The 13,287-nt window shown below is 51.9% G+C and overlaps 1 protein-coding gene and 1 long non-coding RNA gene across 3 annotated transcripts in view; one reads left to right on the top strand and one right to left on the bottom strand.

Annotated features, from left to right (window-relative positions):
* LOC140431009 (uncharacterized) overlaps positions 1-13,287 on the bottom strand; it is an 87,194-nt gene that overhangs the window by 2,979 nt on the left and 70,928 nt on the right. For both annotated transcript variants that reach the window (XM_072518900.1, XM_072518901.1), the window contains one exon: positions 11,422-11,546. In XM_072518900.1, the coding sequence (XP_072375001.1) occupies positions 11,422-11,546 (125 nt within the window). The remainder of the gene's footprint in view (positions 1-11,421; positions 11,547-13,287) is intronic.
* LOC140431010 (uncharacterized) overlaps positions 1-13,287 on the top strand; it is a 215,053-nt gene that overhangs the window by 146,265 nt on the left and 55,501 nt on the right. The window lies entirely within an intron of this gene.

Below are 13,287 nucleotides of genomic sequence, written 5' to 3'. Positions count from 1 at the left end.
ATTACATGAAATGTTATGGGGTTGAATGGGCTGGTCAAGAGGGCTCGCTTGCTTGCGCATTTGAGGGGGCTGTAGGCAGACGTTGCAATGTTACAAGAAACACACCTAAAGGCTATAGGCCAGACTAGATTGAGAAAGGGGTGGGTTCGCCAAGTATTCCACTCAGGGCTGGACTCAAAGACCAGGGGGGGTAGTGAACTTGATCAATAAATGAGTGGCATTCGAGGCAGGGAGAATCATGCCAGACATGGGTAGGAACATAATGGTGAGTGGGAAGCTGGAGGGGGTGCGAGTGGAACTCGTGAACATATATGCTCCGAATTGGGACGATGTGGAATTTCTGAGGCGGGTGTTACGCAAGATCCCAGACTTAGAGTCACATAACCTGATCATGGGGTAGATGTTAATACATTCATTGATCCGGAATTGGACAGGTCAAAATCCAGGACAGGGAGGGTGCCAGCCGCGGCAAAGGAATTGAAGGGGTTTATGGAACAGATGGGGGGTGTAGACCCATGGAGGTTTGCACGGCCAAGGGGGAAGGAGTTTTCTTTTTTCTCCCATGTCCACTCTCGCATCAACTTTTTTGTTCTGAGCAGGGCTCTAATACCGGGGGGGGGGGGGGGGGGGGAATACTGAGTACTCGGCAATCGCAGTGTCGGATCATGCCCCACATTGGGTGGATCTACGGGTTAGTTTGGAGAGAGGACAATGCCCGCTATGGAGGCTGGATGTGGGGTGGTTAGCGGACGAAGCGATCTGTGGGCAGGAGAACAAGTCCATTAAAAACTACCTGGAAACAAATGATACGGGGGAGGTCTCTGCAGCAATATTTTGGGAAGCTTTGAAGGCAGTGGTCAGAGGGGAATTAATCTCGATACAGGCCCACAGAGAAAAGGCGGAATGGGCTGAGAGGGATAGGTTAGTTGAGGAGATATTCCAGGTGGACAGGAGATACTCGGAGGCCCCGGACACGGGGCTACTGAGGGAGCGGTGGAGGTTATAGGCGGAGTTTGGGCTGTTGACTACAGGGAAAGCGGTGGAACAGCTGAGGAAGGAAAGGGGGGCGATTTATGAGTATGGGGAAAAGGCTCGCAGAATGTTAGCGCACCAGCTCAGAAAAAGGGAGGCGGCCAGGGAGATAGGGAGAGTAAAGAGGAGAGGTGGGAATATGGTCCTGGACCCAGTGGGGTGAATGAGGTGTTTAAGGACTTTTACACTAATTTATTTGAGTCGGAACCCTCGGCTGGGGTGGAGAGGATGAGGCAGTTTTTGGGTCAGTTGAGGTTCCCGAGGGTAGATGAGGATCAGGTGGAAGGGCTCGGGGCCCCAATTGAAATTGAGAAAATAGAGTGGCGGAGGGCATGAGGTCGGGCAAGTCCCCGGGGCCGGACGGCTACCCGGTGGAATTCTTTAAGACGTTTTCAGAGATATTGAGCCCACTGTTGGTGAGGACATTTAATGAAGCAAGAGAGAAGGGAGTCCTCCCCCCAACAATGTCGCAGGCCTCGATTTCATCGATCCTGAAACGGGAGAAGGATCCGGAGCAATGCGGGTCATACAGGCCAATTCCTCTACTGAATGTGGACGCCAAACTGCTGGCTAAGATACTGGCCACAAGGATAGAGGATTGTGTCCCGAGAGTGATAGGGGAGGACCGGATGGGATTTGTAAAGGGCAGGTAAATCAAGGCCAATGTTCGAAGGCTTTTAAATGTTATTATGATGCCCTCAGAAGGAGGAGAGATGGAGACGGTGGTAGCGATGGATGCAGAGAAGGCTTTTGATCGGCTGGAGTGGGATTACCTGTGGGAGGCGCTGGGAAGGTCTGGGTTTGGTGAGGGCTTCATTGACTGGGTGCAGTTGTTCTATCAGGCACCAGTAGCGAGTGTGCGTACGAACCGACTGAGGTCGGGGAATTTTAAACTACACCGAGGGACGAGGCAAGGGTGCCTCCTCTCCCCGCTACTGTTTGCTCTGGCCATAGAGCCATTGGCCATAGCGTTAAGAGCCTCTAGGAACTGGAAAGGGGTATAAATTGAACATGAGGAAAAGCAAGATGTTCGCGGTCCAGGCAAGAGGGCAGGAGAAGAGACTGGGAGAGCTGCCGTTTAGAATGGTAGGAAGGAGCTTTCGGTATCTGGGAATCCAGGTGGCCCGGGAATGGGAGGCACTGCACAAGTTAAACCCATCCCGGCTCGTAGAACAAATGAAAGAGGACTTTAAGAGATGGGACATGCTCCCACTACCAGTGGCGGGGAGGGTACAGTCCGTGAAAATGGCGGTCCTCACCAGATTTCTGTTTGTCTTGCAGTGCATCCCAATCTTCATCCCAAGGGCCTTTTTCAAGCGGGTGAATAAGGTTATTGCGGGCTTTGTGTGGGCGGGTAAAACCCCGTGAGTGAAGAAAGTGTTGCTGGAGCACAGTCGGGGGGAGGGTGGGTTGGCGCTGCTGAACGTTTGCAATTATTACTGGGCGGCTAATATAGCCATGATTAGGAAGTGGGTAGTGGGGGAGGGGTCGGTGTGGGAATGGATGGAGGCGGCGTCATGTAAAGACACAAGTTTGGGAGCACTGATAACGGCACTGTGGTAGTATGCATTAGGGGTCATGTGGGACTGTGAAGCCGTGATGCCATTGGCTGACAGATCCCGGGTCCTGGTTGGCTGTTGATCTCTAGCTCCGCCCTGAAGGCGGAGTATAAGAACCAGGAGTTCTCCCCGCAGCTCCAGTCTGTTGCTGAACTGCGGGGAACAAGTCACGCTTAATAAAGCCTCATCGACTTCATCTCTATTCGTCTCACGTAAGTCATTGTGCGCTACAATTTATTAAGCGTGCTTAAAGGACTATGGAGCTCAGGATCGTCCCGGAATGCCTGAGGATCAGCCCCCACGCAGTGAACTCAGCAGCAATTTTTAAACACTGGCAGACTTGTTTCGAAGGCTACCTCCGAACGGCCCCCGGCCGGATCACAGAAGACCAGAAACTGCAGGTCCTGCATTCGAGGGTAAGCCCGGAAATTTACCCTCTCATAGAAGACGCAGAGGATTTCCAGACGGCGTTCGCAGCACTAAAGAGCATCTACGTTCGCCCAGTGAACCAGGTCTACGCACGCTACCAACTCGCAACGAGACGGCAAAGTCCCGGAGAATCGCTAGACGAATTCTACGCCGCGCTGCTAATTTTGGGACGGGCCTGCAGCTGCCCACCGGTAAACACGGCTGAACACACGGACATGTTAATTCGCGATGCGTTTGTGGCAGGTATGAACTCTCCCCAAATCCGCCAAAGACTGTTAGAAAAAGAGTCGCTAGGACTCTCAGAGGCACGGGCCCTTGCAGCTTCCCTAGATGTGGCCGCGCAAAACGCTCGCGCCTACGGCCCCGACCGCGCGGCAGCCCCTTGGGCTCCGTGGACCCCCGTCGCGACAAACCATCCCCCCCCTCACAGGCTTGCGCGGTTCAGACGCCAGGTCATCCCGGGGGGGCCCGCTGCTATTTCTGCGGCCAGGCGAAACACCCCCGGCAGCGCTGCCCGGCCCGCGCAGCGATTTGCAAGAACTGCGGCAAAAAGGGCCATTTTGCGGCTGTGTGCCGGTCCCGGGGGGGTCGCCGCTGTCCCCGGAGAAGAAAGAGTCCAGCGCATCCCAAACGCTCCCCAACCCCCCCAGCGCCCCATGTGCGACCCGCAGGCGCCGCCATTTTGGGTCCCGGCCACCACGAGGGGAGGATGGGTGCCGCCATCTTGTGACCCCCCAGCCATGTGCAATGCATGGGGGAGGCCATTTTGTCCACCCCCACCGCCATCTTGGGACCCCTCAGCCATGTGCGATGCATGGGGACGGCCATTTTGTTCACCCCCGCCGCCATCTCAGACGACAACAATGGACCCCAGCATCAACGGCTCCACGGGGTTCGAAGAAGACGCTGAGACACTGCGACCACGTCTGGCCTCGGTGACGCTGGACCAAGCACGGCCCCGGACGCTCCAGACGACGACAACAATGGTGCTGATCAACGGACACGAGACACCATGCCTGATCGACTCCGGAAGCACAGAAAGCTTCATCCACCCCGACACGGTAAGACGCTGTTTTTTGACCATCCGTCCCAGTACGCAGAAGATTTCCCTAGCTGCAGGATCCCACTCCGTACAGATCAAAGGGTTCTGCATAGTGACCCTAACGGTGCAAGGGAGGGAGTTTAAAAACTACAGGCTCTACGTCCTTCCCCAACTCTGCGCGCCCACATTACTGGGATTAGACTTCCAGTGCAACCTGCAGAGCCTAACATTCCAATTTGGCGGCCCAATACCCCCACTCACTATCTGCGGCCTCGCAACCCTCAAAGTTGAACCCCCATCCTTGTTTGCAAACCTCACCCCGGATTGCAAACCCATCGCCACTAGGAGCAGACGGTACAGCGCCCAGGACCGGACATTTATTCGGTCCGAAGTCCAGCGGTTGCTGAAGGAAGGCATAATCCAGGCCAGTAATAGTCCCTGGAGAGCACAGGTGGTAGTAGTAAAGACAGGGGAGAAGCAAAGGATGGTCATAGACTATAGCCAGACCATCAACAGGTACACACAGCTAGATGCGTACCCTCTTCCCCGCATATCCGACATGGTCAATCGGATTGCCCAATATAAGGTCTTCTCCACCGTGGACCTCAAGTCCGCCTACCACCAGCTTCCCATCCGCCCAAGTGACCACAAGTACACAGCCTTCGAGGCAGATGGGCGACTATACCACTTCCTAAGGGTCCCATTTGGCGTCACAAACGGGGTCTCGGTCTTCCAACGGGAGATGGACTGAATGGTTGATCAACACGGGTTGCAGGCCACGTTCCCGTATCTCGACAACGTAACCATCTGCGGCCACGATCAGCAGGACCACGACGCCAACCTCCAAAAATTCCTCCAGACCGCAAACGCCTTGAACCTCACATACAACGAGGACAAGTGCGTGTTTAGCACAAACCGGCTAGCCATCTTGGGATATGTAGTGCGCAATGGGATAATAGGCCCCGACCCCGAACGTATGCGCCCCCTCATGGAATTTCCCCTCCCCCACTGCTCCAAAGCCCTGAAACGCTGCCTGGGGTTCTTTTCATATTACGCCCAGTGGGTCCCCCAGTACGCAGACAAGGCCCGCCCCCTAATACAGACCACTACCTTCCCCCTGTCGACAGAGGCTCGCCAGGCCTTCAGCCGCATCAAAGCGGATATCGCAAAGGCCACGATGCGCGCCATCGACGAGTCCCTCCCATTCCAGGTCGAGAGCGATGCCTCCGATGTAGCTCTAGCGGCCACCCTTAACCAAGCGGGCAGACCCGTGGCCTTTTTCTCCCGAACCCTCCACGCCTCAGAGATCCGCCACTCCTCAGTGGAAAAGGAAACCCAAGCCATAGTGGAAGCTGTGCGACATTGGAGGCATTACCTGGCCGGCAGGAGATTCACTCTCCTCACTGACCAACGGTCGGTAGCTTTCATGTTCGATAATGCACAGCGGGGCAAAATTAAAAATGACAAGATCTTAAGGTGGAGGATCGAGCTCTCCACCTTCAACTACGAGATCTTGTACCGTCCCGGAAAGCTGAACGAGCCGTCCGATGCCCTATCCCGCGGCACATGTGCCAACGCACAAATAAACCGTCTCCAAACCCTCCACGAGGACCTCTGCCACCCGGGGGTCACTCGGTTCTACCATTTTATAAAGTCCCGCAACCTCCCCTACTCCGTGGAGGAGGTCCGTACAGTCACCAGGAACTGCCACATCTGCGCAGAGTGCAAACCGCACTTTTTCAGGCCGGATAGAGCGCACCTGATCAAGGCTTCCCTTCCCTTTGAACGCCTCAGTCTGGATTTCAAAGGGCCCCTCTCCTCCACCGACCGCAACACATACTTCCTGAACGTGGTGGACGAGTACTCTCGTTTCCCTTTCGCCATCCCCTGCCCCGACATGACAGCGGCCACAGTTATTAAAGCCCTTAGCACCATATTCACACTGTTCGGTTGCCCCGCATATATCCATAGCGACAGGGGGTCCTCCTTCATGAGTGACGAGCTGCGCCAGTTCCTGCTCAGCAAGGGTATAGCCTCGAGCAGGACGACCAGCTACAACCCCCGGGGGAACGGGCAAGTAGAGAGGGAGAATGGCACGGTCTGGAAGACCGTCCTACTGGCCCTACGGTCCAGGGATCTCCCAGTTTCACGGTGGCAGGAGGTCCTCCCGGACGCTCTCCACTCCATCCGGTCGCTGCTGTGTACCACCACTAATCAAACGCCCCATGAGCGCCTCCTTGTCTTCCCCAGGAAGTCCTCCTCCGGAACGTCGCTGCCGACCTGGCTGGCGGCCCCAGGACCCATCTTGCTCCGGAAACATGTGCGGGCGCACAAGTCAGACCCGTTGGTCGAGAGGGTTCACCTCCTCCACGCGAACCCGCAGTACGCCTACGTGGCGTACCCCGACGGCCGACAGGACACGGTCTCCTTGCGAGACCTGGCGCCCGCCGGCAACACGTACACCCCCCCGACACCAGTCACCCCCTCCCTGCCACCGGCGCACCCCGCGACCGCCCCCTTCCCGGGAGGATCGGTCTTCCTCCCATGTCCGACCAGGAGTGAAGCAGAAGCAGAAACCGTAAAGCTCCCGGAGACGACAACGCTGGAACAAGCACCTGCACCACCACCGGGGCTGAGGCGATCGACAAGGAAGACCAGACCGCCCGCTCGACTCGTGGCATCGGTGTAACACAAGAATGTTGTGGACTTTAACGAGAATGTTCTTTTTCTTCTTACGAATATTGTAAATAGTTCACAAACCCTGTACATAGCCCAGTGTAGGGCAAAGTGTAGGGCACTGTAATGACATGCAAAAAGTTTTTTTTTCCTCCCAGGACCAGCCTTGTAAACCCGCCGGGTTCATTTTTAACAAGGGGTGAATGTGGTAGTATGCATTAGGGGTCATGTGGGACTGTGAAGCCGTGATGCCATTGGCTGACAGATCCCGGGTCCTGGTTGGCTGTTGATCTCTAGCTCCGCCCTGAAGGCGGAGTATAAGAACCAGGAGTTCTCCCCGCAGCTCCAGTCTGTTGCTGAACTGCGGGGAACAAGTCACGCTTAATAAAGCCTCATCGACTTCATCTCTATTCGTCTCACGTAAGTTATTGTGCGCTACAGGCACCTCTTCCGTTCTCGCCGGCCCAATACTCCACAAGTCCGGTGGTGGTGGCGGCTCTGAGAATCTGGGGGCAGTGGAGGAGATATAAGAGAGTGGAGGGAGCATCGGTTTGGACCCCGATTTATAATAATCATCGGTTTGTGGTGGATGGTGGATTCCGGAGATGGCAAAGGACAGGAATTAGGAGGATGGGGGATCTATTTATAGATGGGAGCTTCCCCAGCTTGAAAGCCTTGGAGGATAAATTTGAATTGCCAGCAGGGAATGGGTTTAGATATTTGCAGGTGCAAGACTTCTTGAGAAGGCAGGTTCCGGCCTTCCCGCTGCTGCTGCCACGGGGGATACATGATACAGTAGTCTCCAGTACCTGGGTGGGAGAGGGGAAGATATCAGATATTTACCAGGAACTTTTGGATATGGAGGATCTCCGGTGGAGGAGCTTAAGGGCAAGTGGGAGGACGAGCTAGGAGGAGAGATAGAGGCCATAAGCAGGGTTAATACCTCCTCATCATGCGCCAGGCTTAGCCTGATAAAATTCAAGGTAGTCCACCGGGCACATATGACGGTGGCTCGGATGAGCAGGTTTTTGGGATAGAGAACAGGTGTGCGAGGCGCGGGAAGCTCAGTAAATCATGTCCACATGTTTTGGGCATGCCCGAAGCTGAGAGGATTTTGGCAGGGTTTCGCTAAGGCAATGCCCACGGTACTCACGGGTGGTGCCGAGTCTGGAGGTGGCGATCTTTGGAGTGTCGGAAGAGCCGGGAGTTCAGAGGGCGAAGGAGGCCGACGTCTTGGCCTTTGCCTCCCTGGTAGTCCGGAGACGGACCTTATTAACGTGGAGGGACTCGAAGCCCCAAGAGTGTTGAGACCTGGGTTAGTGACATGGCTGGGTTTCTCAGTCTCGAGAAAATAAAGTTTGCCTTAAGAGGGTCAATGGTTGGTTCACCCGGAGGTGGCAGCCGTTCGTCGACGTTCTCGGGGAAAATTAAAATGTCAGCAGAAGCAGAATTCCAAAGCAGGGTTGGGGGGGGAGGGCCGGACTGTTGTTTTATGGTTGGGGTGTGTGAAGATTGTGACGTGGGTGGGAATGTTTATTGTACCATGTTTATGTCGCTGTTATTGTTATTATTATAAAAACTTGCAAATACCCTAATAAAAATATTTTTTAAAAACAAGGTTTTGATGAAGAATGAAAGAACCTCTGTACCCTGGCGGCAGTGATATTGGCACTGCAGCAGAAACCTGAAGATTAGATCTCAGCCATTCTGTGGGTAATATCAAGAAGCACTCCTTCAAACAAATGGTAGTGGAAATCTGGAACATTCTCCCCCAAAAAGTTGTCAAAACTAAGTCAGTTGAAAATTTCAAGATTTAAGTTCCATTTTCTTTGAAGTGTATGAAAGAATCTGGAGGCGAGGTGAATAAATGGCGTTGAGGTACAACTCATTCAGGATCTAATTATTTGGGGGAAACAGACTCCAAAGGTTTGAATGGCTCACTCATGTTACACTCCTGTTACTATGTCCCTATGATTTCATACCTGCCATCCATCACTTTGGTGTTATTCACACACTCAGCGCTGGATTTTACCTGCTCCCATCAGGCATGATTTTACCGAAGGAACGAAGCAGACGCCCAGCCCACCATCTTGCCCCATCCCTGAGCTCCTGAGTAGGTCGGGGGGAGGGGCCATTGAATTCAGCAGTTCATATGTAAATAAATCAATAAGTGTCAAATGCACTAGCCAATCATCCAATAATACCCTGTCCATGCCACAATATTGTTGTGTGGACTGGCAAGTGGGAGTCAGCAGGCTGTTTTTCGAATTATTTTTTGAAAGTCGGGAAGGAGTGGGGCAGTGGCGTAGTGGTGTTGTTGCTGGTCTAGTAACCCAGACACCCAGGATAATGCTCTGGGGACCTGTACTTAATAATAATAATAATAATAACAATAATTTTTATTGTCAATAATAATAATAATTTTTATAGGCTTACATTAACACTGCAATGAAGTTACTGTGAAAAGTCCCTAGTCGCCACATTCGGCGCCTACTCGGGTACACAGGGAGTATTCAGAATGTCCAAATTACCTAACAGCACACCTTTCGGGACTTATGGGAGGAAACCGGAGCACCCGGAGGAAACCCACGCAGAAACAGGGAGAACATGCAGACTCCACACAGACAGTGACCCAAGCCGGGAATCGAACCTGGGACCCTGGAGCTGTGAAGCAACAGTGCTACCCACTGTGCTACCGTGCTGCCCATAAATCCCACTGTAATATCCCGCATGGGATCTATGGGGTGTAAATGCTTATCTTCCCCGTGCTCCTTGTGGAGTTCACGCTCCTCTACTAGGGCAGGGTTTCTCAATTAACCAATGTATAAATGCCCCTTGGTGTCCAAAGATGTGTAGGTTAGGTGTGGTCTACTAGGGCAGGGGAGTGAGCCTAGGTAGGGTGCTCTTTCAGCATGTCAGTGCAGGCCTGATGGGCTGAATGGCCTACTTTTTCACTGTAGGGACTCTATGGAAACCAGTCCTGCACAGGTTTAAAAGGTCTTGTTTCTTCCCAGCATTCACATGGGAAGAGAAACAAACTACAATTGGATATTTTAAAAAGAAACCTTCGGCTCCCAAGCTGCAGGGTATAAATGTCAGGTGTGTCTCAGTGGGTAACGCTCTCATCCTTCAATTAGAATCTTCTGTGTTCAAGCCCCACTCCACGTCTTGAGGACAAAATCTAGGCTGACACTCTGCACAATTGGTGGTGCCACTTTTGGATGAGAAGTTAAATCGAAGCATTGTCTGCCCTGTTAGTTGGATGTAAAAGCCTCCAGGCACTATTGCAATGAGTTCTCCTTGGTAACCTGCACAATATTTACCCCTTAAACAACATCACAATCAATGGTTTATCTGGTCATTATCATATAGCTTTTTATGAGATCTCACAGTGTTTAAAATCGACTCACTTTTCTTACATGACAAGAGCAAAAATATTTAATTGGTTGCAAAATGCTTTTGGACCTCCTGAGGCTGAAAGGTGCTGTATAAATACAAATCCTCTCCTTTGCTTGGTGCCTTTCTTTTTTGTATATATATTTATATGTATATATTCCAAAGTTTAGTTCGGTTAATGTGTCTTTGCTCCGCACCATTTTACTCCTGCCTCTCCTTGATGGGATGGGAGTCAATCACCTTCAGCCGATGGGAAGCTGTAACTTGCAATTTACGATTTTCTGCAAATTATTATCCAACATGTGTGGCATTTAGCAGAGAGAAATCCAGCTGTGGTCTGATGAATATTTTGGCATTAAAGATCCTGTCATTATGTCATAAGTAAAAGGTCTGAAAAAGCTAGAGTCATTGCTCATGAGGCCTGCTCACTTTCTAAAGTGCAAGTGCCATTCGATATTTGTAAAAGGACAGTGGTGGGGGAAGTTGTAACCGAGCACAGCTCCAATTCTTTCCAAATGTGTCAATCTACTCCCCCACCTTCCCATCTTCTCTCCACAGGACAGTAACACCACAGACTGCCAAGTGGCTTCGTAATTTGATGTTAGTAAACCAAATGCAAATACAATGACAATCATTTTACTTTTAGAAGCCAATTTTTTTTCCTATAACTTAAAATCTTATTCTCCAAACCTATTAGGTTACTTTTCTGTCCTGCTTCATCCATCCAGAAGGAGGCAAGAGCACACATTGCAGGATGAACTTTAACACCCCAACGAACAGTGGGTTGAGATCGTACCTATGTTAATTTTTTTAAATCTGAAACCCACCCTACTGGAGGCAGGACATGAGGCATACAGTCAAGTCACTCCCAGGAGGCGGGCTGGCAATTGAAATATTTGAATGAGGCTTTCAGCCTCTGATTTAAACTGTGGTTTAACCGTGGCCTGCTGGATTTCCCAGACTTCAAGAAACTTGGCTGCTGAAGGCACACCAATAGAGCTTTGGAGAGAATGTAAGCCTTTACAGAACTGCTTGTGGGCCAGGCAGAGCAAGAATCATTTTACTAGCTCCCCCAAGCTCCACCTCATCAAATGCTCCATCCATACAAAAGCCCATGGTTTTCTACTGAACCACACAGATGAGAAAGATCCAATCTCAGCCATGTTACTCATTGGGATCTTACAACCAACCCCAGTTGTAACTCAAGTTTTAAAGAAGGAAACCAGCTGAGGTAAAATGTCCATACGTTGGGAGAATGATCACTCACCTGAGCACCATGAAACATACCTTTCGGATGACTGCTGGTAGAATAGATGCTTCTGCAGCCGCATTATTTCATCTCTGAGAAGACGGATTTCAGATTCCATGGTGCAGCAACGGAAATGTTCCTGGTGCAGCTGGTGTCGCAGATCCTTCAGGTGAAAATTGGAAAATAGTCATTTGGTGATACAGAACTTGAGTTTTGCTGATAAAGCTCACATTTTGTCAAAGCTTTTCATCTTCAAGGACAATTTGCAAGAACTCCAATGTAAGGGGAAACAACAAATATTATACTGTATGAGAAGAGAATGATGATTAGTTAGAAAATGAACGTTGATTGATAGAGGCGTTGCGATGGAGAATGCACCAGTTGATAGTGACTGACAGTTAACTACCCAGCATTGTTCGAAATTTAAACCAGGCAGCTTGATTCTGAATGGTCAAGGCATTGCCATGAGCAGTGAACCCGTAAATGGCTATCACTTTTTTCGGTTAGCTGAAATGGGTGCAATGTGTATAAATGTTCTTTTTGTCTGAAAACAACAGGGCCCTGTGTATTAACATATGTAGTTTCTAGTACACGCTAATGTGCCACACTGAAAGCCTGACGGACAATCTTAAATTGGTTGTCAGCATAGTTCTTAGCACTGTGGATTATTTAGCAGCTGTTGTCCAATCACAGAATCACATCTAACGGTGGACACTGTTTTGAGTTTTCCAAACATGGGCTGGTTGGGTATGGTCTGTACTTTGCCCATTGCGAACAGCAGCTTAGAATCCAGGCCAAGTGTTGATGCCGGCGTCCAAACCAGCGAGCGACTCCAGCGTCAACGGGCCTCCAAGCCCAGGCATTCACCCCTTCCTCGGGGGCTAGTACAGCGCTGGAGTGGTGTCCGCTGCTACGGCGCTCGAAAGCCAGCGTGGGTCCGTGCATGCGCGTGTGTTGCCGTCTCCCTGCCATCCCCCGGGCAATATGGCAGAGCTCTATACGGGCCTGGCACAGAGGAACATAGGCCCCCCCCCGGAATTAGTCTGCCCACTGATCGGTTGGCCCCGATTGCGGGCCTAGCCACCATGGAGGCCCCCTCTGGAGTCGGAACCCCCTGCACCCCCCGCCACCCCCCACCAAGACAGACCTTGCAGCCAGAACTCCGAGGTCCCTCCAGGTAGGACCATACGTAACCCACGCCGGCGGGACTCGGCGGAACTCGGAGGGCACTCGACCCGTTGAGGCCCGAAGAATCGCCAGGCGGGCCACTTCCAACTCAACGGCCCCCGATCGGCACGGCTGCGACCTGGCGGGCGCGTTTGGCACGGGATCGGAGAATCCCGGCCATGCTGTTTGATACCATCATCTGTCTGTCTTTAGGATATACAGCCTACATACCTAGCACTGAAATTCACATATCACAATTACTCATTTGTGCGAAAAACAGAGTGCACAATCTACCGGTCGCGCCATGTCCCCGTTCGAGCTAACGGCCTGCCACGCCGCCAGTAGATGCCGGGAGATCTCTCTTCCTGGATCTACCCGGCTCTCCATGCCTCGCGAGATCTAGCAGAATCTCGCAAGACCTTGCAATCTGAATCCTGCCTATATTTGGCAAATCTGCATATTACAGGGAAGCAGCTAGTCTCACTCTAAAATACACCTCGCCTGATTGACCGAGGGATCTAACCCCTTCACCTTGGAGACCTTTATTTAGTACTGGTCCCCAGAAACATGGACCAGACGGAATGTCACTTGGGAGGTGGTCACCCAGGGGATCATCATACCTCAGGTGGTTGCCCTCTGGGCAGGATGGCACCCTGGCACTGCTGGTGCCATTTGGGCACCCTGGCACTGCCACCTGGGTGTCAACCTGGCACTACCAAGGTGCCCAAGTGGCACTG

This window comes from Scyliorhinus torazame, chromosome 10 (genome assembly GCF_047496885.1).
Source record: "Scyliorhinus torazame isolate Kashiwa2021f chromosome 10, sScyTor2.1, whole genome shotgun sequence".
Classification (NCBI taxonomy): domain Eukaryota; kingdom Metazoa; phylum Chordata; class Chondrichthyes; order Carcharhiniformes; family Scyliorhinidae; genus Scyliorhinus; species Scyliorhinus torazame.
Note: the sequence above shows the minus strand (reverse complement) of the source record. Positions and strands in the feature narration are given on the sequence as shown.